Below are 25715 nucleotides of genomic sequence, written 5' to 3'. Positions count from 1 at the left end.
CAATCTCTCTATATATGTCTCTGGTGTACATCACAAGTTTGAAAACAAAGGTTGGGCTAAAATGGTCAGTCAAATTTTCCATTTTTTTTCCAAAATTGTTTTTTTTTTTATATATATATACAATCACCAGAGACATATAAGTATCTTCCACAATTCAAACGAACGTTCATTTGAAATCACGTGGGTTCTTCGTAAAAACGTAAGGGTTGGGAAATCACAGCGATCCATCCCAATCGGAACTCCTCGTCATTTTCTACGTTCGCAGACGGAGGCGAGGTGTTCCGATTGCGATCCATCCGTCACGGTTACATCAAAGGATCGCGTGCATTACACATGGTACCAGGAATATTGCTATTCCCTCTCGATAGAAAACATTAATGTAGCATCTTCAACATGATTTGAAAAAAATCATGGATTTTATTTAGCTCGTTTCGATTGACGTCATAGATATCTTGAACTTTAACTAATAGTAACAATTACACTGTTCTAAAAATAAAAGAAGTTTGAAGAAAGTAAGATGGCTTTTAAAAAAATATGTTTGAGAACACTAGTACTTACGTTCCCTAAGGTACACTCTCTCACTTTAGGATACTCAATTTGGCATTACTGATATTATCCGAGAAAATTAATCACCATGTAACTCGTAATCCGCACGGTTTGGGCTGGGGACGAAGGTGTCCGGATTATCGAGGGTCCATTGTATATGTCATATGTGTTAAAATACTTATGCTGGTAGGAAGGGCTACTGCGTCTGCTGAAATGGGTGACATGGATCTGATTTTAAAGTCACACGGGTCAAAGCCGTTATGAATTTTGATAAGTCTTCTCAATAAATATAAGGCCCATTGTCATGATAAATACCTAGGCCAGTACAATCCTGGGACAAAGAGCTGAATTATGTAATAATTAGGTTTGTTCAAATTAATGACCATGGCCTATTTTCAAGATAACAATGGTTAAATTTATCAAAAATATGCCAATGACCTTCAAATCCACGGCAATGACATTCAGCAAGTAGCATGCTGGTAGTTTGTAGGATAAGGGATGGCTGCTCTGGGTTCTTTCTAGGTCACGTGGGTTTAATGTACGTGCTGAAATAATTTTGTGTTTGTTCTGGAGTACCAAAATTTCAGTTATGATAATTACTAAAGTATACAATCACAGGGACTTGGCACGGATCCTCAACCCTTAATTATCGATATATGTATTACACTAAATATTTTGACCGTTTGTACCGTGAACGCAAAGAGGTCTTCAGAGACAGATCCATGTGTCTTTTACTAAAAATCAATTATTTTACATGACTATATCATAAACGAATGTCTTGGTCAAACGAAAACGGTACTGGTGGTCCTGTCATGAACAATATTTAAGGCCATTGGATAGAGGTGAATTTCCATCATCCCTTTCTAGGCAAGTGTCCGATGCATATTGGATATCTATACATGTAGGAATAGTTTGGGATGGTTCCTTATAATGGATTCTCGAAAGCTTTCAACAAGGTTAGTCATTCTCTTTTCTGCCATAAGCTCTGATAAGTTTCATATCTGGATTGAAAACGTTTTGAGTAATAGAAAGCAGGATGAAATAGGTGAAGAAAAAAATGTGTCGACCTCAAGTCTGGGGTCTCTCAAGGCTCAGTTTTAGCCCCATCTCTTCTCCTTCTATATTAATGGCATCCCATCTGGTCCAAATTCCACTGCATGTCTCTTCGAAGATGACATCATCGTGTATCTTACTATATAACATCCCCTTCTATACCGGTCGTCTACAAGAACAATGTGTATAGACAAAGCAAGTTACTTTGGCATCACTATCCAGTAATTAACACTTGAAATGGAAGTATCATACTCAGATAGCAATACATTAAATGGGAGTCTCTTATACATGTATATCAAAGCCAATTCCACTCTGGGCTTCTCCGACCGTAGAAACCTCGAGAGTCAGTCATATCGAGCACAGAAATGATTCAAACAAGGGCGGCCATACATGTACATAATGTATCTTGTCACCAACAAGCACAGAAACACATCCAGTGTTTGTGACATATGTTACAGTGCCTAAACTGGCGCTCCCTAAGTTAGAACTTAATTTGAAGGAAGGATTTGGTGCTAACCATGCTACACAAATAGCATTCAATAGAATCACATTAAAAAGACCCCCTAAATTGTAGTCCCCCCAACCCACCTCACAAGACAAGCACACGAGAAAACATAGCAAACTCTGCCATGTAGAACACAGGGACTTCAGAATTAGTTACAGTCTACGTGTATTTGGACATTCCCTAGTGTGTATAGCACATTTTGAGACGTTTTGGGGGGCTTAAAATTCGGTCAAAATGAGTCGGTTTTTTTTTTATCTAGCCCCCCCCCCCCCCCCCCAACGTCTCATTTTTAACAAATTTTAACACCCCCCCCCCCCCCCCCCAAAAAAAAAGTCTCAAAATGTGCTATACACACTAGGGAAGGTCCAAATACATGTAGACTGTATCTAATTCTCAAGTCCCTGTGATGTAGATCACTGGTATTCACTCATCAGTGACCACCGATTATTGCATCAATTTCCTCAACTTCAGCCTTTAAGTCAGCAATTTGCTGTGTTTACTAAGTCAAGTCGGTCTCTTCTTCCCCTTTTCTTGTCTTTCCTTTAAGCATACACTCGCTCATCTGGACACAATTATCAGTTTGATAAAGGAGGTCAATAGTGTATACATGTACATTTGTAGATGGCCGCTTTTGGTCCTGTGCCATCTTTACGTAAACATACTCAACAATTCATATTATTTTTGCTAAAATTATACCATTGTGTTAAAAAGGTGGTAATTTATAATCAAAATAAATTTATGAAAATAGTTATTTACGATGCTAATCTACCCTAATCCTGCCCGATCCTGAAAATCGTCTAACGGTTTTCAACGTATCCAAACAATAAAAGTGTGTCATAACTTCGATTCGTTTACATCGAACGCGCCCAAGAGCTAAGCTGCAAAGGGCAAGGTCATGAGAAATTTTTATAATGGCTGTAATGTGAAATGATGTTACAAGCGAAGTGCAGCGAAGAGGATTACTGCACATCATCGACACACCACTCAATTGAAAAGGAGCATGGTAAGTTGATATTTTGAGTATTTATGTTGACTCCACTTGACATTTTCACAAACAAGCGACTGTTAATTTGTGTGGCCCTGGTTTCTAGCCGCGGTGACAACAGGTACACTGTACATAGGCCTAACAGTTAGACTACCATACGGTGCAGTGCGTTTTCAATCTAATTTGTAACATGTTGTAATACTTTTGACATTGATTCTTGTTTAATACTTGTAGCTTCGTCCCTGTATCAATCAACTGGTTTTAAATATAACATTCAGTGGCGTGGCTAGGTGAAAATTAAATAGTTAAACCTTGTTTCTCTCGGTTTTTTTTCTTTACTTATTTTTTCCGGAAAAAAATTGTGGATGCTTTTGCATAAAAAACAAATATGGTAGCTACACCACTGTCAATTTGTATGTAAGGTGAGGTACACCAATGCAATATAAATTATTTTAGTATGCAATATTTTTGTCGCTTTCAAAGCAATGTTAAAACGACATCATGTTGAAACATTTTTTTGCATATTTTTGGTTTAGTATTCCATATCTATCAACTGTATCGCCTTATGACCAATGGCAATTGGATTTAGCTGAAATACGTACATGAAGATGTGAATTAATAATTATAAAAGGGAAATATATCGCTGTTGATCAACAGTCTGGATATGTAATTTTTTTCATCATATTTATGATATAAAGCATCCACATGCACACCACACACCTATTTAAAATATAGCCTCGTATAATTCAACTGTTTCAAGTGTTTATTCCATGCCTGTATAACATAACTTGAATCAGAGTCGTAGTCGTAGCTTTTTCTCACAGGTTTGGGATGGGGTCTTTTTTTTCATTTTGGGAAGAAATTTGGTGAATTGGGAAAGACTTTCTCAGGAGTAAACTCAAAATTTTGGGAATTTGGCTTAAAATAAATAATTTTGATTGGGAATAGGGCCCATTAATGGCACCAAAAACCCTTGAAACTAGAAAAAATCTGGAAATAATCAAACAGATGTTTCAGTATATATATAACACTTTATGATTAAAACAGAAATGGGCTGTCAACATTATACTCAGTAATTTTTTTAGGTGTCTCTACATTTATTGTACAACTTAAATGTACAATAAATGAACAGAAACCTGAAAAAAAATAGTGTTTTATATTTTAACAATTTTTTCCCTGTTTTTAATTACCCTGCGTAAAAATTCCCAATGCAATATAGTCCCTATAAAAAATTGTAAGAAAATCCCTGATATAATGAGTGATGAAGTATCGATTTTTTTTTATTGTATTCCATTTATTTAAAATATTACCCATGTTTCCACCACAAGATTCAGCAATCCTGGATTCATTTATTCTTCGTTACTTTACAGTTTTGCTGAACATTAAATTTCTGATTTTCTTCAGATGGCAATTTTTCCAAATGGCCTGGGAAAACACTGATTATTTGAATTTAGACTGAACTTCATGCATTAATTCAATTGTAGCCTGTTTGAATTCGTCTATATCTGATAGAACAATTTGTCCTGAACATGCAAAAGGCTGACATCTGTTCGTGCAACTTGTCATACAAATAGCAAACTTTACTCACTGTGACCCAACAAATATTTAGAAATATATATATGACACTAGTAGAGCAGAGTATCGCAAGGTGGGTAGCGATACGATTCATATCGCGATACACAGATCAAGATATGATATATATCGTGATATATGAGAAGCTGATGACCTATCAGATGTCTGATAATCCATCGTACAGCTAGTAGTGATGTTTTGTTTGTGGTATTTCCAGAATATTAGAATCTCACAAAGCATTCTTGAATTTCTATAATTTGCATTTGAAAGAACTCCAACAGGCAGCATTATAAGCTGCTAGAATGGCCTTGTCAGCCATGTTGTTTACTACAAAGCGTAAGCTAAGGTTGGTCAAGGGAGATAACTACACATTTTCAAGTATCACAATACAAATCAAGGATAGACAATTCGTCAATTCACCACACTGCGATCCAATGCATCAGTGAATCATATACACCACTAGACACTGACCTTAATGGGGGGAGGGGTTATGATAATAATAATAATAAAGTCTTTATTTAAAAACTTGATAACAAAAAGAGTCAAAGACTCGTCTCCCTTTTGGTCAAGTTCACAAAGCATAATATGTACAGTATTTACAAAAGATAGGTTTCTTCCCGTCTGTTCATCCGACTGGCTGCTGTCTATCAGTCTGTCCACTCAGTTTTCTGCATTTTCTCAGCAATATGTCTTATGCCATATGTTGGTGAAAGTTGGTATGTAATTTAACTTCAGGGCATCCAGTAGACCCTTGAGAGTATGTTTTTGACTCCCGAAAATGAGATCCGACTCTTGGGTTGAAGGGACATGTCTATTTCAAGTATTTGACATATGTTTTAATTGACCCTTCAGATTTCTCAGAAATAGTGATTTGACTTCTGAAATTACTAAAAGTCAAGGGTCAACTGGATGCCCTGTAACTTCACTTTGAGTATATATCTACAGATCAAATTTGCGTTGCAGGTTTTTTGGGTCAAGGTATAAAGGTATTGTACTTTAGCAATACCCAGTGCTTGAATTGCATGTTCATGAAAAAACAAGGGATTTATATTCTATTGATTACATTACGGACACCTATTCTGATGCCATTTACCCATTATAAATCTGCTTCTCTGGCTATTTGCTTGCTCTATCATTATTCTGCTGAATAATGAATAGCTCAACATATGGGATACATTTAAAGTTTCAATATAAATGAATATAAAATTAATAAATATTATGCAACTCTAGATCTCTTAAAGCATTGAACTGTTTTTGTATAGTATTTATGATCAGTTTGAATGCCAGAGCTTTGCAAGCAAACAAATCATAATGTGTGTATGATTTGTTTGCTTGCAAAGCTCTGGCATTCAAATAGATCATAAATACCATACAAAAACAGTTCAATGCTTATATTTAAGTTCCTTTTACTTTTTTTATTTCTTAAATGCTATAAATTATAATTCCTATTCAAAATTCATAATTCCAGCCTTACCGACAGTCAGCAGATTTTTTGTCAGTCGTTGGAACAGCCGGAACACGGTCACATGCTTTTTGGCAAACAAAATAGTACATGGAAAATAAGAAAAAAAAAAAAAATTTGTTAATCATTTTAATACCAACTAAATGCGCAAATGGCATATTTTTCATAACAAGTAATGTAGACAAAATAATTAGTCGTTAAACTTAATTATCCTGGATATTGTAGTTCCGGTTTGTGTTGTATTAATACGCTGATATATAGTGTAGCGTGTGATGGATGGCATTTAAACGTACATCAATGCCAGAGCTCTCAAACAGACTATATAGTGACAATGCCCGACAAATGTAAATATAAACAATTAAATGCAAATATCTCAGGATCAGGAAATTATAATTTATACAACTAAACAATAAAAGGATATATGTAATAGTATTATCGACAACACAGCTGTGACAATATATGGCAAGGTACACTGCGCAATCGTAAAGACATTTAAGCAATGAACAGTGGTTTCAATGTTGTTATAGTCGATATGGCAGCAAGATGTATGGTGGGCAAATGGCATGGGAACCCGTTAGGGTTCCATGCTACGTTTGCCGACCATACATCTTGCTGCCATATCGACTATAACAACATTGAAACCACTGTTCAATACTTATATTTACATTGTCTTACCATTTTCGTCAATTTTGAAAAAAACTAAGCCAACCCAAAAAAATCCCGCCTTTTTAAAAGTCACATGACCCACTGGGTGTTATAGCCTGAGGCACTTGGTGTTATAGGCATATGGTGGCAACTGCCTCTTAGCATTGCCAATGGGGAAATGCGGAGCAAATGTAATTATAATTATATGTCTGTGGTTGTGAAATGAAGCCTGTTTGGGAACAGACAAAGATGATAAATACCAACAAACAAATCATATTACTCCAAAGATCAAGGCAAACTATTTAAAATCTAGATGGTCATTCTCACTACGTTACATGAACATCTAACAACACCCCATGAGGGGTCGGGGTGACATTTTGGATTTAAGCCAATCAAATCAGAATCTTGGAAGTGAATATTATATGTCTGAATTAGCATTCAGACTAGATCTAGAGTACATAGCTTGCATAATCTGTCAAATTGTTTCAAGTCATTTCTTCCCAGAAAGCATATATAGCTACATGTATATATGCTGTGCCGAAATACTTTGCTCCAAATGCATGCTGTGACGAAATGGTTTACTTCAATAACATCGATAAATTGACAATTCACCCTGAAAGTGAAATGCACATATCTCAAAGGTCATCAGAACGTGACCCCTTATGGCCATCTAGATTTTAATTAGATTGAAGATGTGTTATATTCAATCACTGTCAGTGTCAGGCAACATTATATGTGTGAATGCTTTCTAACTGGAAACAGTGATAAACTGTTAGTTCTGTCAAGCCAAGACTATCTTTTCGCTTCAAATGCTGTATTCAGATATTGCAGGTCCAAAGTGAGTGAAAGTATCAAAATTGGTAATTCCATTGGAATAAACTATATATTTTCACCATAAAACCTGATATTTCACTGAAAAATGCAATAAATTGTGATAATATTGCAGAAACTTGCTGCAAATATATTTTCACCATAAAACCTGATATTTCACTGAAAAATGTAATAAATTGTGATAATATTGCAGAAACTTGCTACATTAAATACTTAATAATAAAGAATGTTTATTCATTTATTTCAACTTGATTAAACTGCTTGATTTTCAAATTGTCTCTTCATTTGATGGCAGACACATTTGATTGACTTTAACATAGCAGCTGGATTTTTACATATACAGTATAACATCTATATAGATAGCAAAAATTGCTTCAAACTTAATTCTGATGTGGCTTACTCATGTATGTTTGTGTGTATACCAACTAATGAATTTAGCAGCTAGGACTTTTAAATCCTCTTGATTTATAGCCATATGCCTGGACATGTGTACTTTGAGAAAGATATAGTCTTGACGGGGAGTAAATTGGATATTTTGATGAATATACTGGACAGCATTTTCTGTTGTCCATTAATTACATCATTGATTATTTTCATTTTTTCACTTCTTGGATGTAAATTAATTTTGATTTTGTTTTTATTGTGGATGGCTTAATTTCCATGACCATGCACGTGGATGTGGTTTATGATTCACAACAAGTTTATGGTTGCTAAAAAACCTGTTTTCTTGAATGTTGCAAATTGGATTTTTATGCATGCAGGGAAAACACTGTCCTCTTGCAATTGGTTTTGATCTGGATATATTGACTGTAGTACGGTACCCTGTTCTCAAGGTACTTTGGAAAACGACTGTTGCCGTAATTGTTGTTGTAGGCATCCGATTCAGCTGAAAAGACAATGTATTATTAATGATTATGTCAATAATTGTTGAATGCATGCAGCCCAATACCACTAGTGTCTACAAATTACCTTTATATAAACAAAAAAGCTCATGCATTTTTATTTATTACATTTTTACCAGTGAAATATCAAAAATGATTCATTCTATAAAAGTGATATTTTTCACAAGTGAAAAATATCACTTTTGCTGATTTGACCAATCAAATTAATGATTAGAAAATACCAAAATAATTGACCAATCAGAAAGCCTGACATATATGTCAGCACCTGGACAGGGGGAACTACTTTTTTGTTTACAATTAATAATTATTATCGCTGTAGGCCTAGTTAGCATACGGGGTAGGTTTTTCGTTGATAAAAAATGTAATAAACAGAATATCTAACAGTGTCTTCAGTAATACCAAATATATTTCACTCGTGTGGCTAATATTTTGATATCAAAATATTAGCCCCAATCGTGAAATATATTTGGTATTACTGAAGACACTGTTAGATATCCTCTATGTATTAAACAGCCAGTTTTTGTAGTTACTGTGAGTATACATAGGGAACCTGCAACAATAGGATAACAGGGAATATATGGTAATTAATGTACACAAAATATTCCTGTCTGCTGAAATGTTTTCATTGTGTTTGAAATTTTATGACGGGTCTAAATTGGGTTATTGATTTGGCTCGACCCAAATGCAAATTTGTATCATTGACATTACACTACAGACTTTATAATGAATCAGTTTGGTCAGTTGGAGATTACGTTTTCCTTGGGTATCGATCCTTTTAGAAAATAAAATATACCCAAGGTGTCGACTGGATATTTTACAAAAGATGTCCCATTCAAATCTAATGGGGTTCTTCTGTACATACTTTAAATGGATTTCCTGAATATAAGGTAGCTAGCCTATGTCTATACTATGTATATATGTATATTTCGTTTGTTTCCCGTCTAAAGTTTGCAAACATATTCTGTTTATATATATCTACATTGTAATCAGTCCCTTACTTTAAACATCGCGAGTGGAATTGATGTGATGGCAGTGAGTGCTAGTACACTATGGATTGAATGTTTTTGTTTTTGTTTTTCTATGCATATACCGTTAAAGAAATAAATGTACATACATTGTTTTTTCACTTTCATAATCGTAATCAACCAAAGTTCAAGGTAAAAAAATCACATTTCCTGCATAATATCTGAGACCTGTAAAAGAAAATTAGATACATTTTTTTTTTCATTATATTTATATCATGTCATATGTCATTTCAAAACAGATCATGTGCCTTTAACTTTGAGGAAATAGATCAGGAACCAGAACATATAAGGCATCTTTGCTTGAAAGGGGGCCATGATACTTTTTGTAGCTCAGTTGGTTAGAGTGACGGCCATAAACCTCAGGTGAAGATCTGAGGTGCGTGGTTCGACATTCGATACCGGTGTTGAATTGTGTTCTGTGAAGCTTAGAGAAACAGGCCAGTCTGTGCTGTTGTGGTTGTGTCTTTGAGCAAAACACTTTACCCTAATTCCTCTTGATGGTTATGGGACAGGCCTACTCACACTATGTTGTTTAGTGAGGTAGTCACCTGCTACTACAAGGAGACCCAGCCTCAAAATGACCCTGGCTATTCACAGGGCGATAAACCCAACCAGGGCTTTTTCTCACTGGTTTGGGAAGGGGCCGTTTTGTCTCATTTTGGGAAGAAAATTGATGAGTTGCAAAAGACTTTTTTAGGAGTAAAGGGCAAATTTTGGGAATTTGGCTTAAATATGAAATAATTTCTATTGGGAGTGGGGCTCATTGACGACCCCAAAAAGTCTCCAGAAAAAGCCAACAAACAAACTGTACTTTAAAGGTTGCTTTTAAATAGTTGAAGCATGCTGTCACCAGTCAAATCAGTCTGATGTTATCTATAGTTGGGATAACCGACCTTATTGATTTTGTTGTGTAAAGTTAGAAAACCTCTGTTGTAAAAAATGTGAATATTTAATGTTAAGTGCTGTTTTATTGTAATAGCAATAATCTAGTTGATCAAAATACTTCACTCCTCCACAATATGTGTTCTTAATGCAGGTGAAATTGTTGGAAGGATGCATCTAATTTTCATGACCTATGAAATATTAAGGTTTTTTTTTTCTTCAGCAAACATATATATATATAAAGAGTAAAACTTGTAGGTACTATCAATTAAATAGTTGAAAATATATATATATATATATATAAAGAGTAAAACTTGTAGGTACTATCAATTAAATAGTTGAAAAATATTCAACACAACAACCTTAAATAAATTAATCGGCTGAAGATGGCCGCTATAGGCCTGAAAACGTTAGCAAAACACAAAAGTTGTTGTGTTGAATTTATATTTTTCAACTATATATACTTAAAATGTTTAATCAATTATCAGTTCTGCTTGTAGAAGGTATTTCTTGTAACATCTTCATGTGAAAATGAATGAATTAAAAGTAATTCAAACGAAAGTGTTGAAATGTGAAAGTACCAGCCTAAACTGGGAAGTATTTTAACTAGTCTTGTTTATAATTATTACAATCAAATTTACCGAACTTCAATCCTTCATTTAGCAGCTAGAGCATAGTTTCGGCTGTGCTGTGCATAGTAAATCAGAGTTGAAAATATTTGTTTATTTCAATATTTGTTAAATGTTTATTCTGGAAAAATGGAAAGAGATATTCAGTTGATTTGTAATTTAATTTAATTTGATTTAAATATATATATTAATAGAAAAAAAACAAGAACAAAAAACAAACAAACAAAAAAAAACCAACAAAAAATAAACACAATAACTTATATTCATGCAGACTGTCTAAAATAGTACGGGTTACTCTGGGGCCGTTTTTTTCTCCCCATGTTTTTGCTGAAAATCTTGAAATTCTCAGAATGTGCTTTATTATAGGGAATATATCATCCACTTTCCTCAAATCCCTGAATTTCTCCCATAACATGATCAACAAACAGAAGCATTGCTGCCTTCATGTAGAGTATTATGACCCTGGTACAGTGAGTTACAGATATGTTGTGACCTAGTATCTGGAACATGTGTTACTGAACTGCTTGTCCCAGTGTTTTTATACCTGTCTGGAAGGGTGAGCATCTGTATGACATATATATGTGCTTTGGCAAGACATACCGACTCAGGCTGGTGAACCCTCAGAGATCCACGATCTGGTAATTGTGATTATCATCAATTCTTAAATTATCTATATAGGAGTCAGCTTTCTGTATCCTAGCTGTACAACCACATCCTCTGATTGCCACTTGTATGCATAGAATGAGGGTAAAAAGACAGTTACCTGATGATGATGCTGATAGCAGTATAGCATTTGTCTATGGTGATACAGATCTCATATATCCTGTAGAAAGATTCTCTTAAGAAATTTCTTAACAAAAAAAGAAATTTGGATTCAAATTATTTAAAAATTCTGCTTTTTGAAGACGATTTCATTACAAAGACCTCAGATCATACATGATGCAGACATTTTGCATCATCTCTAGACATTTGTCTATCGATCTTCCTTTACTTTCACACTGTGATGGGTGTGATAGCTGATGCATGTGGATGTTGTAATGAGTTCAGCGACTTTGGTGATCATGAGGCGTGATGGCTTTAAACCATTCTTTCCAAACAGACGTATACTTGCCTCGGACTCCCCTTATAAAGTTTGGGAGACTCTGCTTCTTCGTATCGGACCATAAATTTTCACTTGAATTATTAGTGAATTTTTTTTTTCATTATATGATTTTAAAAATCAAATAAGTTCAACAGAAATTTAAGGGCAGCTTTAAATATAATGTTTTGAGTACCGGGGGGGGGGTAATTGAGTTTATAAGTTTATCAAGGTCGAGGTCCATAAATTGTTTTTTAAGTCCGACATATTGCCAATGAATGTTACATATAGAAATGTTGTTGGGTCCAGAGAACACCTTGAGTAACATTTATATCTATGATATAATCTATGTAAGCACTTCTCCAGTAAAAACACACATTTATGTAAGTAAAGGATAAAAAGTGTATATTTTTTTGTCATTAAGGTTAAGTGCCTTTGCAGGAACTGGGAAAGGAATATACTTTGCATATACATGTATATATGTATCTCTCTTCAAGTTGAAAGGAGCCAAAACGATTCATAGCAGTATAGATGACTACTGTGCAGCGTACCCCCTCCTCATCCCTCAGATCAGGGAGGGAGGGAGGTAATTAATAAGTGTCATCTGTTGATCATTGAAGGAGGTTATTTAAGGCCTGAAATAGTGCTTGACGTTTACAGATAAATACATGTAATAATGTTCATATTAAACAATACATCTGCAGGAATCAATTTCAAATTCACTAATATTATATTTTCCCTCATTTTTATTGCAATAATATACCAAAATCCTTCAGATTTGCTTTCCTTTTGCTGCTTTCACTTGGAAACAGTGTCTTTAAGGTAAAAATAAATGAAATTTGATGATTTTTCAAATTTCCCCTTTTCAGTATTCAAAATTTAGTCCAAAAACAGTTCCCCTTAATTCTAGATTTATATATATAACTGATAGTTAATTTTTGTTGTTGAAAACTGGGGATAAATGATCATTTAGTAAAAAAATAATACCAACTCATTGAAAGAAAAAAGAAATGTGGTTGATAAATAATTGATGAGTAATTAAATGTCAAACAGCTGAATCCCCCTCTGGGGTTGAGATGTACTTTACACAGTTTTTGGTGCATTCTGCATTTACATGCATTGGTATGGATAATTTTACATTCGTTTAAGTTTTGTGTAAATTATTCTTGTGTGAAAATTACATGAATTTTGGTGGCAATAGAATTGTATCCTGAACATTTGAATAGTAAAATAGTGTTCAAATTTTGGTTAGTAAAGTCTAATTTACATTATTACACCTGTGAAGTTGATACTGACACTACGATGTAACATACCAGGATTTAAATGTTATGACAAAATAACTTTATCATATGCCTTAAATATGTTCCTATATTGATGGCGTTAACTATTGATTCAGAGAGGAATCATTCAAGTTAATAGGACGTTAAACAAAAAACAAACAAATCCTGAGGGATAAAACATCACACAATTAAAAAGGACCATATATAATATCACAAAAAAAGTTAAAAGTTTTAGAGTTGTTGCAATTGGGTCAAGGTCAGCATGACTATTTTTTAGAAAATCCTTTTCAGCGCTTTAAGCAGCTTCATCCCTTGAAAAAGTTTGATCAAACATCACACACTTATAATGGACCTTATCTTTCAGACAGGTTTGAGTTTAAGGGCGGTGGGGCCAAGGTCAGGATCACCATTACAGTTTAAGAAAATTTTGTCAGCACTGTAGCAGGTTCAAGTTGATTCTTTAGAGGGAATTATATGAAAAAAAATCACACAATAACTATGTAGAATTAGATCTTGGACAAGCTTCAGTTTTAACCCTTATAACCCTATGAAATTTTAGTGGACTCTTCCATTCATTTATCATTTGAAGTCCAATATGGTCAGTAGGGGTGAAAGGGTTAATGAACCAAATTAACAGTCAGTTGCAGATTTCAATGTAGTGAACTTATAAAGAGCCAGCTATTTTGATTGGTCAAAAACAAAAGTTATGTAAGATTCTTTAATTTATGCATCACTGCGGTAGGTATATTACATTGATAAGCTACGTACATTTTCATCGGTTGATAATTTCATATTTTGCTCAATAAAATGAACATGTGTCTGGTTGAGGACGTAAACAAATGATACCATCTTATGTCTGCTAGCTATTATAGTTACTAAATATACATCCATATATTCATAAAAGATTTTAGGGGATAGCTAAGTTACCTTTTATGTATACAAATTGTGTTTCTAACTATGATCCAGTTCTTTGAATATAAATCAATTTACTTTAAGGTAATGAAGAAAGCTGAGCCAATCAAAAATGTACTGTAATACGAAAAAAAAAAAAAAATATGGTTATACAATGTGTAGTAGTGTGTGACCATGTGCCTTTAATTGAATCACCTTTACACTTCATTAGCCATGTGTGTAAGTAAACCCGTATATATGTCCTAGATTACCTTGTATAGGTTCAGTAAGTTTTCAGGTGAGAGGCACGTGTGGAGGATGTTTTCCTGTTTCTAGCTAACATATGGCACAAGATGAGGTCAGGTTACCCGGCTCTGAGGTATATATATATGTTCATTTTAACTTTAATAATGACCAGATTTTAAAATAATATCAAATATCCGTTATATTGTTACAAGGTACTGTAACTATATATAGCTATATGATTTGAAATACTGATACTTATATATGTGTACTGGTTGATATTGAAAATGACGAAGTCATATTGTACTTACAATGTAATATAACGATACGGGTCAGGGGACAATGTAATATAACAATATTGGTCAGGGGAAAATGTAATATAATGATACGGGTCGGGGGACAATGTAATATAACAATATTGGTCTGGGGAAAATGTAATATCACGATATGGGTCGGGGGACAATGTAATATAACGATATGGGTCAATGTAATATGACGACATAGGTCGGGGGACAATGTAATATAACGATATAGGTCGGGGGACAAAGTAATATAACAATACGGGTCGGGGGACAATGTAATATAACGATATGGGTCGGGGACAATGTAATATAACGATACAGGTCAGGGGACAATGTAATATAACAATATTGGTCAGGGGAAAATGTAATATAACGATATGGGTCGGGGGACAATGCAATATGACGACATGGGTCGGGGGACAATGTAATATAACGATATGGGTCAGGGGACAAAGTAATATAACGATACGGGTCAGGGGGTCAATGTAATATGACGACATGGGTCGGGGGACAATGTAATATAACAATATTGGTCAGGGGAAAATGTAATATAACGATATGGGTCGGGGGACAATGTAATATGACGATATGGGTCGGGGGACAAAGTAATATAACGATATGGGTCAATGTAATATAACGATACTGGTCGGGACAATGTAATATAACAATATGGGTCAGGGGACAATGTAATATAACGATACTGGTGGGGAAAATGTAATATAACGATATGGGTCGGGGGACAATGTAATATAACGATATGGGTCGGGGGACAATGTAATATGACGATATGGGTCGGGGGACAATGTAATATAACGACATGGGTCGGGGGACAATGTAATATAACGATATGGGTCGGGGGACAATGTAATATAACGATATGGGTCCGGGGACAATGTAATATGACGATATGGGTCAATGTAATATAACGACATGGGTCGGGGGACAATGTAATATGACGACATAGGTCGGGGGACAAAGTAATATAACAATACGGGTAGGGGGACAATGTAATATAATGATATGGGTCGGGTGACAATGTAATATAACGCTACGGGTCAGGGGGTCAATGTAATATGACGATATGGGTCGGGGGACAATGTTATATAACGATATGGGTCAGGGGACAAAGTAATATAACGATATGGGTCAATGTAATATAACGATATGGGTCAATGTAATATATCGATATGGGTCAATGTAATATAACGATATGGGTCAGGGGGATAAAGTAATATAACGATACGGGTCGGGGGACAATGTAATATAATGATATGGGTCGGGGGACAAAGAAATATAACGATACAGGTCAGGGGAAAATGTAATATAACGATATGGGTCGGGGGACAATGTAATATAACGATATGGGTCGGGGACAAAGTAATTATAATATAACAATATGGGTCAGGGGGACAATGTAATACAACAATATGGGTTGGGGGACAATGTAATATAACGATATGGGTCGGGGGGAAATGTAATATAACGATATAGGGTCGGGGGACAATGTAATATAACGATATGGGTCAGTGTAATATAACGATATGGGTCGGGGGGTCAATGTGATATGACGATATGGGTTGGGGGACAATGTAATATAACGATATGGGTCGGGGGAAAATGTAATATAACGATATGGGTCGGGGGACAATGTAATATAACGATATGGGTCAATGTAATATGACGACATAGGTCGGGGGACAATGTAATATAACGATATAGGTCGGGGGACAAAGTAATATAACAATACGGGTCGGGGGACAATGTAATATAACGATATTGGTCGGGGACAATGTAATATAACGATACAGGTCAGGGGACAATGTAATATAACAATATTGGTCAGGGGAAAATGTAATATAACGATATGGGTCGGGGGACAATGCAATATGACGACATGGGTCGGGGGACAATGTAATATAACGATATGGGTCAGGGGACAAAGTAATATAACGATACGGGTCAGGGGGTCAATGTAATATGACGACATGGGTCGGGGGACAATGTAATATAACAATATTGGTCAGGGGAAAATGTAATATAACGATATGGGTCGGGGGACAATGTAATATGACGATATGGGTCGGGGGACAAAGTAATATAACGATATGGGTCAATGTAATATAACGATACTGGTCGGGACAATGTAATATAACAATATGGGTCAGGGGACAATGTAATATAACGATACTGGTGGGGAAAATGTAATATAACGATATGGGTCGGGGGACAATGTAATATAACGATATGGGTCGGGGGACAATGTAATATGACGATATGGGTCGGGGGACAATGTAATATAACGACATGGGTCGGGGACAATGTAATATAACGATATGGGTCGGGGGACAATGTAATATAACAATATGGGTCGGGGGACAATGTAATATGACGATATGGGTCAATGTAATATAACGACATGGGTCGGGGGACAATGTAATATGACGACATAGGTCGGGGGACAAAGTAATATAACAATACGGGTCGGGGGACAATGTAATATAATGATATGGGTCGGGTGACAATGTAATATAACGCTACGGGTCAGGGGGTCAATGTAATATGACGATATGGGTCGGGGGACAATGTAATATAACGATATGGGTCGGGGGACAATGTAATATAACGATATGGGTCAGGGGACAAAGTAATATAACGATATGGGTCAATGTAATATAACGATATGGGTCAATGTAATATATCGATATGGGTCAATGTAATATAACGATATGGGTCAGGGGGACAAAGTAATATAACGATACGGGTCGGGGGACAATGTAATATAATGATATGGGTCGGGGGACAAAGAAATATAACGATACAGGTCAGGGGAAAATGTAATATAACGATATGGGTCGGGGGACAATGTAATATAACGATATGGGTCGGGGACAAAGTAATTATAATATAACAATATGGGTCAGGGGGACAATGTAATACAACGATATGGGTTGGGGGACAATGTAATATATCGATATGGGTCGGGGGGAAATGTAATATAACGATATAGGGTCGGGGGACAATGTAATATAACGATATGGGTCAGTGTAATATAACGATATGGGTCGGGGGGTCAATGTGATATGACGATATGGGTTGGGGGACAATGTAATATAACGATATGGGTCGGGGGAAAATGTAATATAACGATATGGGTCGGGGACAAAGTAATATAACGATATGGGTCGGGGGACAATGTAATGTAACGATACGGGTCAGGGGGACAATGTAATATAACGATATGGGTCAATGTAATATAACGATATGGGTCAATGTTATATAAGGATACGGGTCAGGGGGACAATGTAATATAACGATATGGGTCAATGTAATATGACGATATGGGTCAATGTAATATAACGATATGGGTCGCCGGGACAAAGTAATATAACGATATGGGTCAATGTAATATAACGATATGGGTCGGGGAACAATGTAATATAACGATACGGGTCAGGGGGCCAACATATTAGGAAAGATTTTTATTATTCTTATACATTTTGAAGAGTCTCCATCCAAATCTATATTTGAAGCTCATATCTTACTCCATTCCGGGCTGGTGATCAGCTTGGCATAATTATGTGGTTATTTGTCAGGCGTCCATTCCTGTTTGTTGATCGTTACTGTTCCTAAAACTTAAAAGTTACTAAGTCATGACTGAAGCTGTGACTCAGTAGATTTTGAACAAATTTGGTTCACAGAATTCTTAAGTGAAAAGGAAGAAGTTTTGTAAAAAGGGTGGGTCTGGCCTTCTAGGGGCCTGAGGATCAGCAGGACCCGATAAGGGAAAGATAGAAAATTCTTAGTGCAGCTTTCTGATTGGTTGAGTTTTTTTTTCATACCACTATGAAAACAATTCCGAGAATGGCGCGAAAAATGTGACGTCACAATACAGCAATTGACGTTGTGTATTGATTTGAGAAAAATAATCCCATATAAAACCAGTAAAATTGTACATGAAACATGTTTTAAAGTAGAAAATTATTTTCAAAAAGTTTTGTTTGCAAACTTCATACAGATTCATACAGTTTGCAAACAAATTTTTTTTCATACCCCGATGAAACTGAAAAAAATTGACATCAATGCTATAAGTAGCAATGACAATTTTTGGTCCATATTTGGTGTGCAGCATCCTTATGTAAAGGGAACCAATTTAGTATAAATCGTAAGTGTTGGCCCCCCAGGGGCCAGGTGATGTGAGTATTGCGTAGTGCCAAATTATCAGGGAAATATAGCAAATTCTTTAAATCTCTCTCTTTTTGTAGAAATATAGAGACAACTGTTTCCCCATATTCACCACAATATCTTGGTGAGCAACACAGGTCCTTTATGGCTCTTGGTGATCATATTTTGCCCCTGTAGGAATGATTTTCTGTTGAAATTATGGTTTCATTATTATGTCAGTATTCTCTGTTAATTATTACAAATTGTCAGCACTTTTACCATAAACTAACATTTAAGAGCTTACATGGGCATTTTACCAGGCATTTGAGCCTAGCAGGATGAATATATTACAACCAAATGTTAAAAATTTAAACTAACAAATGTATTATATTCTGATTTAAATAACATCAATATATTTTTTAAAACTGAATTATTTGTAGATTGAGTAAAGCTGTTGACTTAATGCATACAGATATTGTATAATATGCTTCAAGTGGTTATTTTAATTATAAATATTTACATTTGAATATAAACTAACTATGACAGCATAACTGGCGTTTGAATCACAATTCCTTGTGTATATGAATACATTAACAATGATAGGACTCTATTTATTTGTGACCTCAGTATCAGATTTGTTCCTAGCTGCTTTTAATTATTGTACTAAAAATGAAGCTGTTGTAGCAGCTGTCGACCTTGTATAGTCATGTCTCTGGCAGTAGATGGATGAGTTTGCACTATGTAACAAACACAAATTCTTTGCTATTTAAGGTACAGTATATATGTTAATGGCAACTCGACTGTAAAGTGATTTCATTATGTGCAAAATTTAAATTGTTCTGGGTGACAATTTGAAAAAAAAAATCATATACTGATCATGATGTAAAATATCACATTAGAAGAAATAGTACTCTGAATCTCTCCACCTATATTTGCAATTGTCACCCAATACCAATGCTACATAATTAGCCTTGCATATGTGAATGAACAGGGAGAGACGCTGTGTGACTGGAATCGAATCTGTTTTTCCGGTGTTATTATCCCCGGCTCTTTAATTATACAACCTCCTAGCCAAAAGAAGCATATACTCTGTCAGCTGAGTGACATCTTTGCTAACCAAGGGTTACACTACCCTAAGCTCCCATTTCTCTGAAAGGGAGCTTAGCATTATATTGCCCTTGGTTACCAAAGAATAGCATAGTGTAACCCTTGGTAATTAGCAAAGAATAGCATAGTGTAACCCTTGGTTAGTGAAGAATAGCATAGTGTAACCCTTGGTAAATAGCGAAGAATAGTATATGGTGTAACCCTTGGTAATTAGCGAAGAATAGCATAGTGTAACCCCCTTTGTTAGCAAAGAATAGCATCGTGTAACCCTTGGTTAGCGAAGAATAGCATAGTGTAACCCTTGGTTAGCAAAGAATAGCATAGTGTAACCCTTGGTTAGCGAAGAATAGCATAGTGTAACCCTTGGTTAGCAAAGAATAGCATAGTGTAACCCTTGGTTAGCGAAGAATAGCATAGTGTAACCGTTGGTTAGCGAAGAATAGCATAGTGTAACCCGAAGATGGCTGAGTGACAGAGACCTTAATTTTACACTATGTACAAAATTAAGCCACAGCGACCCGCTCCTTTTACACTTATACAACCAACTGAACAATCAGAATGGATAAATTTCCTCACTTTATAATCTGTTGGTTTGGTAATAAAACAATGGGTGATATTCTCTACAGGTACACCAGCAGTGTATAGCAAACTTTGGCTTTGCAATTCAGGAAGGTGACTCTTACGAGAAAAAACCAAAAACATACATGACATTTTTTTGAAAATCTGCAGGGTCATTACATGATTTCTTTTGTGCGATAATTATGTGTCCGTATAGCCACAAGTCAATGCTAAATTTGGCATTGTATTTGCCCAAAATAAAATTATTGTTTCAGAATTTTATTCCATTATTAATGTATAGTGTTTAATTTGTCAAATTTTGGTTATATAAACCAAAACCAGACACGTCCTTAAATGACCCTGCATGGCTGTTAATAGGACGATAAACAAAATAAACCAATAAACCAATAACATATTATATCGCCACCCTTGTTTTACTGCCAAATTCGGCGTCAACAAAAGGTGGCAGTATAATTAATGAGAATAGACTTAAAATAACATGATTTCATTAATGTTTAATAATATGATGAGCACAAAAAAAAAAATATCACTTGACTTTTCAGGGACTCTGAACACATAAACTGCATCAAACTGTTTTGAGTATTATGATATGCCAGATCTAGAGCTTATTTTGCACACAGAGTTATCTAGAGGTATAATAAAATTGACATTTTGTCATTTAGATCTTGTCATTTAAATAGGCCATTAAATACCATCTCAAGACAGTTTAATGCTTACAGCATGCCCCATTACTTTATCCTGTTAGGGATTAAGTGTACCCCTCCTCTGAAAATCTGAGTGGTATATTATCAAAGCATGAATCCAGGGGTACAAGTACGAATCTTAAGGGACACAATCACAAATCTAGGGGTACAAGCACGAATCTTAAGGGGCACAATCACAAATCTAGGGGTACAAGTGTAGTAGGAGTGGAAAAATGCACAGCCAGACCGGGGTTCGAACCGGGGACCTCCAAACACTAGCCGGATGCTCTACTAATTGAGCTACCTGGTCGCCGATGATCGACCTGGTCCAGTTCCGCTACACTCTTCCCTCCCTTTTTTAAATCTTCGACCCCGAAGACTTCACAACCCAGGTTCGGGTATCCCCTTATCAAGTATTCACCTCACTTGAAACAAGGTTTGGTCACAGGCACCAAATGTAGTAGGGTGGAAAAATGCATGCCTAGACCGGGGTTCGAACCCGGGACCTCCGAACACTAGCCGGATGCTCTACCGATTGAGCTACCTAGTCACCGATGATCGACCCAGTCCAGTCCCGCTACACAAGTACGAATCTTAAGGGGCACAATCACAAATCCAGGGGTACAAGTACGAATCTTAAGGGGTTACCAAGAAGCACAAATCTAGGGGTACAAGCACAAATCAGTGTAAGTATCTACAGATCAATTTTCAGGGTTTATTGTGTCAATTGGTCAAGGTCACTGTAACTATTTTTAGCGAGGGCCAGTAGGGAACATGTATTTAATTGCTTTAGCAATTACCCAGCATGCTTGTTTTTACAACGATAAATGTGAAACAAATTACATCAACTTAAATCTGTTAGCTTACTGGCCCTGAGGTGGAATGTCGTGATATGTCTTACTGTGGGAGGAATCTGCAGAAAATTAACCCACATAGTCAGACAGCTGACTGTGGTACCCTATAATTACTTCAGCCACCTAGGTGATCTAAAGACAAGTATGTAATTATCACTGTTCCATCTGAATATCCAAAACGTTAGTACTACACCTACATTGTACCCAGATGAATCTGCAATACTTCCACTGAGGGAAACATTAATTAAACTCAGTATCTTGATCGTATAAATTTTTGGCAAAAGCTGCAGGTGCAAAAAAAGCAACAATTGTCACTTATAATATTTAACCGTGGCACCATAGGATTTTGTCTGTGTGTTTAACACTAAATATCAAATCAATGAATCAAATGTTCCTTAAGATTCTATTTTCTCATAGATTAACTAGTAATTTGTCAAATTTCAATCTTATCAATTATTTTATTCTGCCAAAATATTAGGCATAAATTGACAAAATGTGCTAAAAGTATAACAAGGGTATATTGAAAATTACATAATTTTGTTGGAATAATTAAATAATGATAAAAATTTGCATGTTTATTCATTTTACATTAACTATACATATATATTTTGTTTACCGATCTGCACATGACTACAAGCTGTTCCGGTTGTTGAACCCACTGCTGAAGAAGTCATTAAGGCAGGGATTTAAAACGAACTTGACTTTTATTCACATTTTAAAAAATTTAAGAGACTGCACCCAATAAAATGGCGTTAAATTGTCTTGATATGGTGTCTATATGGGTCCAGAGCTTTACACATAAGCAACTAGAGCAAGTTATGGCATCAATATTTATTTGTCTGTAAAGCTAGGTGTGAAATTTAATTGACATTAAATACCATATTTAGACATTTTAATGCTTTTTACTTGATAATAAGATGCATAGATATCTTTTAAGTGAGCATAACTTTTTCTGACTGGATGTCTCTTTCTAAGATGCAAATTTTTGCATGACTGAAAAATCTTTAATTAGTTTAATAATATAAAACTGCTCATGGAGGTAATTCATGCTCTACTCATATCATTACGTGTACGTGTTCCTTCTGCCTCTCCGGATCCCTCCGCTACCTGTGATTATATACACATGATATAAAATTTATTTATTTCAAAACATTTGTGAAACAAATTATATCAATTTATGTTAATTATCCTTGTTGGCCTTGATGATAGCGAGTGAAGGTCTCTGCAATACTGCATGAAAAAACTAGAGCAATCCCATGTGATCAGACAGCTGACTACCTCATACCTAAATGTCTGAACACCTGATCAGGAGATTCTAACCGCCCAACCACTGAAAGGCAAGTGTAGTCACACTGTGCCATCCAGCCGCCCTTGCAACACATGTACATGTACCCTGATGAACCTGCAGTACTTCCTTAAGGGATTTAAGCACTTTCTCCAATATTGATATATCATCGTATTCATATGAAAACAGGCTGATAAGTGTTTTATATGACATATGATCTACCAGCTTTTTACCTCACAAAATTATCTTTCCGTGCCATATGGTAGATTTGACATTTATAAAATTCAACATCAGAAATATTAAGTTAAACTGTATAGATAACTTAATATTGTTTATAATTCAACAAAGTTTGAAACTGTTCTGATGAATGCTTATTTCCACATTTTTATTGTAGAAAACATTTTTCCTTTCCCAATTGGTCCACCCTTGCTGAGTGGTTTGGACTGATTTTGACAGGGTCAGATCTTTTATATTTTTGCAGGTAATTTTTTTTAAAAGGGCAAAGGGCCTTCATTATGATATATATCGTAAATTCATATCCATTAATATGCATATGCAAATGATTAATTTACAACTGGCATTTAGATGGAAATTTTATTTTAAGACATTGGGTGCATATACAGCTTAATGTCCTTTGCAGCAGCTTGAAAGTTTGAAATTCAGACTTATCTAGTGGCAGAATGGGTTGACTTAATTTGGAGCCAATAATGATCCCATGTTGCAATGGAAACAATGGCGATTATTTTGGATCATCACCATTTCCTTTAATTTAGGCCTCAGCATAAAATCTCAGGTCAAATAAGTCGATCTAAACTAGTGGGGACCACGATATAAGCTCAGTTGGTTCAAGTGTCTTCACATAATCAAGATCCGAGGTGTGTGGTTCAACCCTCCCTACTTGTGTTGGTTTATGTTTCTCAAGAAGCTGAGAAATGGGCCGCTCTGTGCTGTCATGGTGTGTCCTTGGGCAAGACAGCTGACTCTAATTATTCTGGACCGCATGCCACAGAACTCCCATATATTGTTCAGTGAGGTAGTCACCAACTTTTACAAGCTAGGAATTTGATATCTCAACCAGAGTGTCAGAGGTCAACAAGAGGCTGATGAAGCCAAGGTCGAGATATCCTTGTCCATGGTACAGGCCTATTGTTTGATTAATTTTCTTACATATTTGAAACAATAAGTAACAAATTCTAAGGCATTGTGAAACCTTTTCATTATACAATCACAATGCCGTTATATATATCCGTTATCACGTTATTAATTTGAGTCGCGGTTACACAACAAAGTGATGATATTTACTATTGTTGGTGGCGTCACATAGTGTGTGACAGCTTGTTGGGTCAAATACAGCAATTTATTTACACGCACTCGGGGACAATGGAATTGTGTTTTTGTTATTATTTCATTGAACAGTAATAGGCGAATGGGTGGGCGGGCTTATTAATGTATATATACATGGGGTTATTGTAAACATTTTACAATATACTGTACGTGTAATGAATGAGGACAAATTGAGGTGAGCTGTTGGAGCTAATAAAAGTATATGTAATACAGGTTTGAGTGTCACTGTGTGTATGTCAAACCTCTGGCCTTGTGCCTGTATAGTCATTTTATGTTACCTGTTGTACATGTAGGCCGATGGTTCCGGTCTAGTTAACTCGGCACTTGGCCTTTAACTGTATTGGGCGAATTATAAATGTACACGTATAGTATTATCAAGTACTTTAAGTGAATGTATAGAAAATATAGAAGTTGGTGTAAATGTTAGTCTGCTTATAATTACAGTATATATGTACACCTAGTGCAGAACATACGTCTGTCTGTTACGTGTACTCGTGTGTTATAAACATGTATATACCTTTATCAGGTATTTTCAGAAATTTTACGTACCCAACTGACCCAAAATGAGGGAAATCTGTCAACATTTAACTGAACTTTCAGAAAAATTGTTAAGCATCATGAACAAAGTGTTTTGATGATTTTCATTTCACCGGAGGAAATATATTTAAGAATAAAACTGAAAATAGATATTTCATATATGTTTTATAATATTTCATGTTTTACAATATTTCATGTATTATGATATTTCATGTTCTATAATATTTCATGTTCTATAATATTTTTTGCTTTACAATATTTCTTGTTTTATAATATTTCATAAATAATTTGACGCATTCCTACATGAGTACATGAATACTTTGACAAAAATTTT

At 35.4% G+C, this 25715-nt stretch overlaps 1 protein-coding gene across 1 annotated transcript in view; it reads left to right on the top strand.

Annotated features, from left to right (window-relative positions):
* The first annotated feature begins 3000 nt into the window (after positions 1 to 3000).
* Positions 3001 to 25715, top strand: part of LOC117341078 (nuclear hormone receptor HR96-like) — a 98740-nt gene continuing 76025 nt past the window's right edge. The window contains exon 1 of the mRNA XM_033902911.1: positions 3001 to 3107. Within this exon, the coding sequence (XP_033758802.1) occupies positions 3105 to 3107 (3 nt within the window). The 5' untranslated portion in view covers positions 3001 to 3104. The remainder of the gene's footprint in view (positions 3108 to 25715) is intronic.

Source organism: Pecten maximus, chromosome 13, assembly GCF_902652985.1.
Source record: "Pecten maximus chromosome 13, xPecMax1.1, whole genome shotgun sequence".
In the NCBI taxonomy this organism is placed as follows: Eukaryota; Metazoa; Mollusca; class Bivalvia; order Pectinida; family Pectinidae; genus Pecten; species Pecten maximus.
The sequence above is the reverse complement of the archived record's forward strand: the minus strand, read 5'-3'. Positions and strand labels throughout refer to the sequence as shown.